Source organism: Eimeria mitis, genomic scaffold, assembly GCF_000499745.2.
Source record: "Eimeria mitis Houghton genomic scaffold, Emh_scaff2503, whole genome shotgun sequence".
NCBI lineage: Eukaryota > Apicomplexa > Conoidasida > Eucoccidiorida > Eimeriidae > Eimeria > Eimeria mitis.
In genome coordinates, this window is record NW_013570844.1 from 4,102 (window position 1) to 4,369 (window position 268).

The window sequence follows — 268 nt, forward strand, 5'->3', positions numbered from 1 at the left end:
CAGTTAAAACTCTACAGGCAAACCCTCACCCATAAACCCTAAACCCTAAACCCTAAACCCTAGACCCTAAACCCTAAACCCTAAACCCTAAACCCTAAACCCTAAAACGTTGTGTGCAAGCTACTGCACAAGGCCGTGAATGCATGCAAATAAGCCCAAATATTATTCTTCAGGGTATAGTATCTAGGGTTTATGCTCTAGGGTTTAGGGTTTAGGGTTTAGGGTTTAGGGTTTAGGGCCAAGCCCCACCCGCCAGCAGAGAACCGAT

General features: G+C 45.9%; 1 protein-coding gene across 1 annotated transcript in view; it reads right to left on the bottom strand.

Moving 5' to 3' along the window:
• The window catches only part of EMH_0054780 (uncharacterized protein), a gene marked incomplete at both ends in the record, with an annotated part of 3,179 nt that extends 3,146 nt beyond the window's left edge, over window positions 1-33 (bottom strand). The window contains 1 exon segment of the mRNA XM_013497159.1: window positions 30-33. Within this exon segment, the coding sequence (XP_013352613.1) occupies window positions 30-33 (4 nt within the window).
• Between the last annotated feature and the right edge of the window lie 235 nt (window positions 34-268).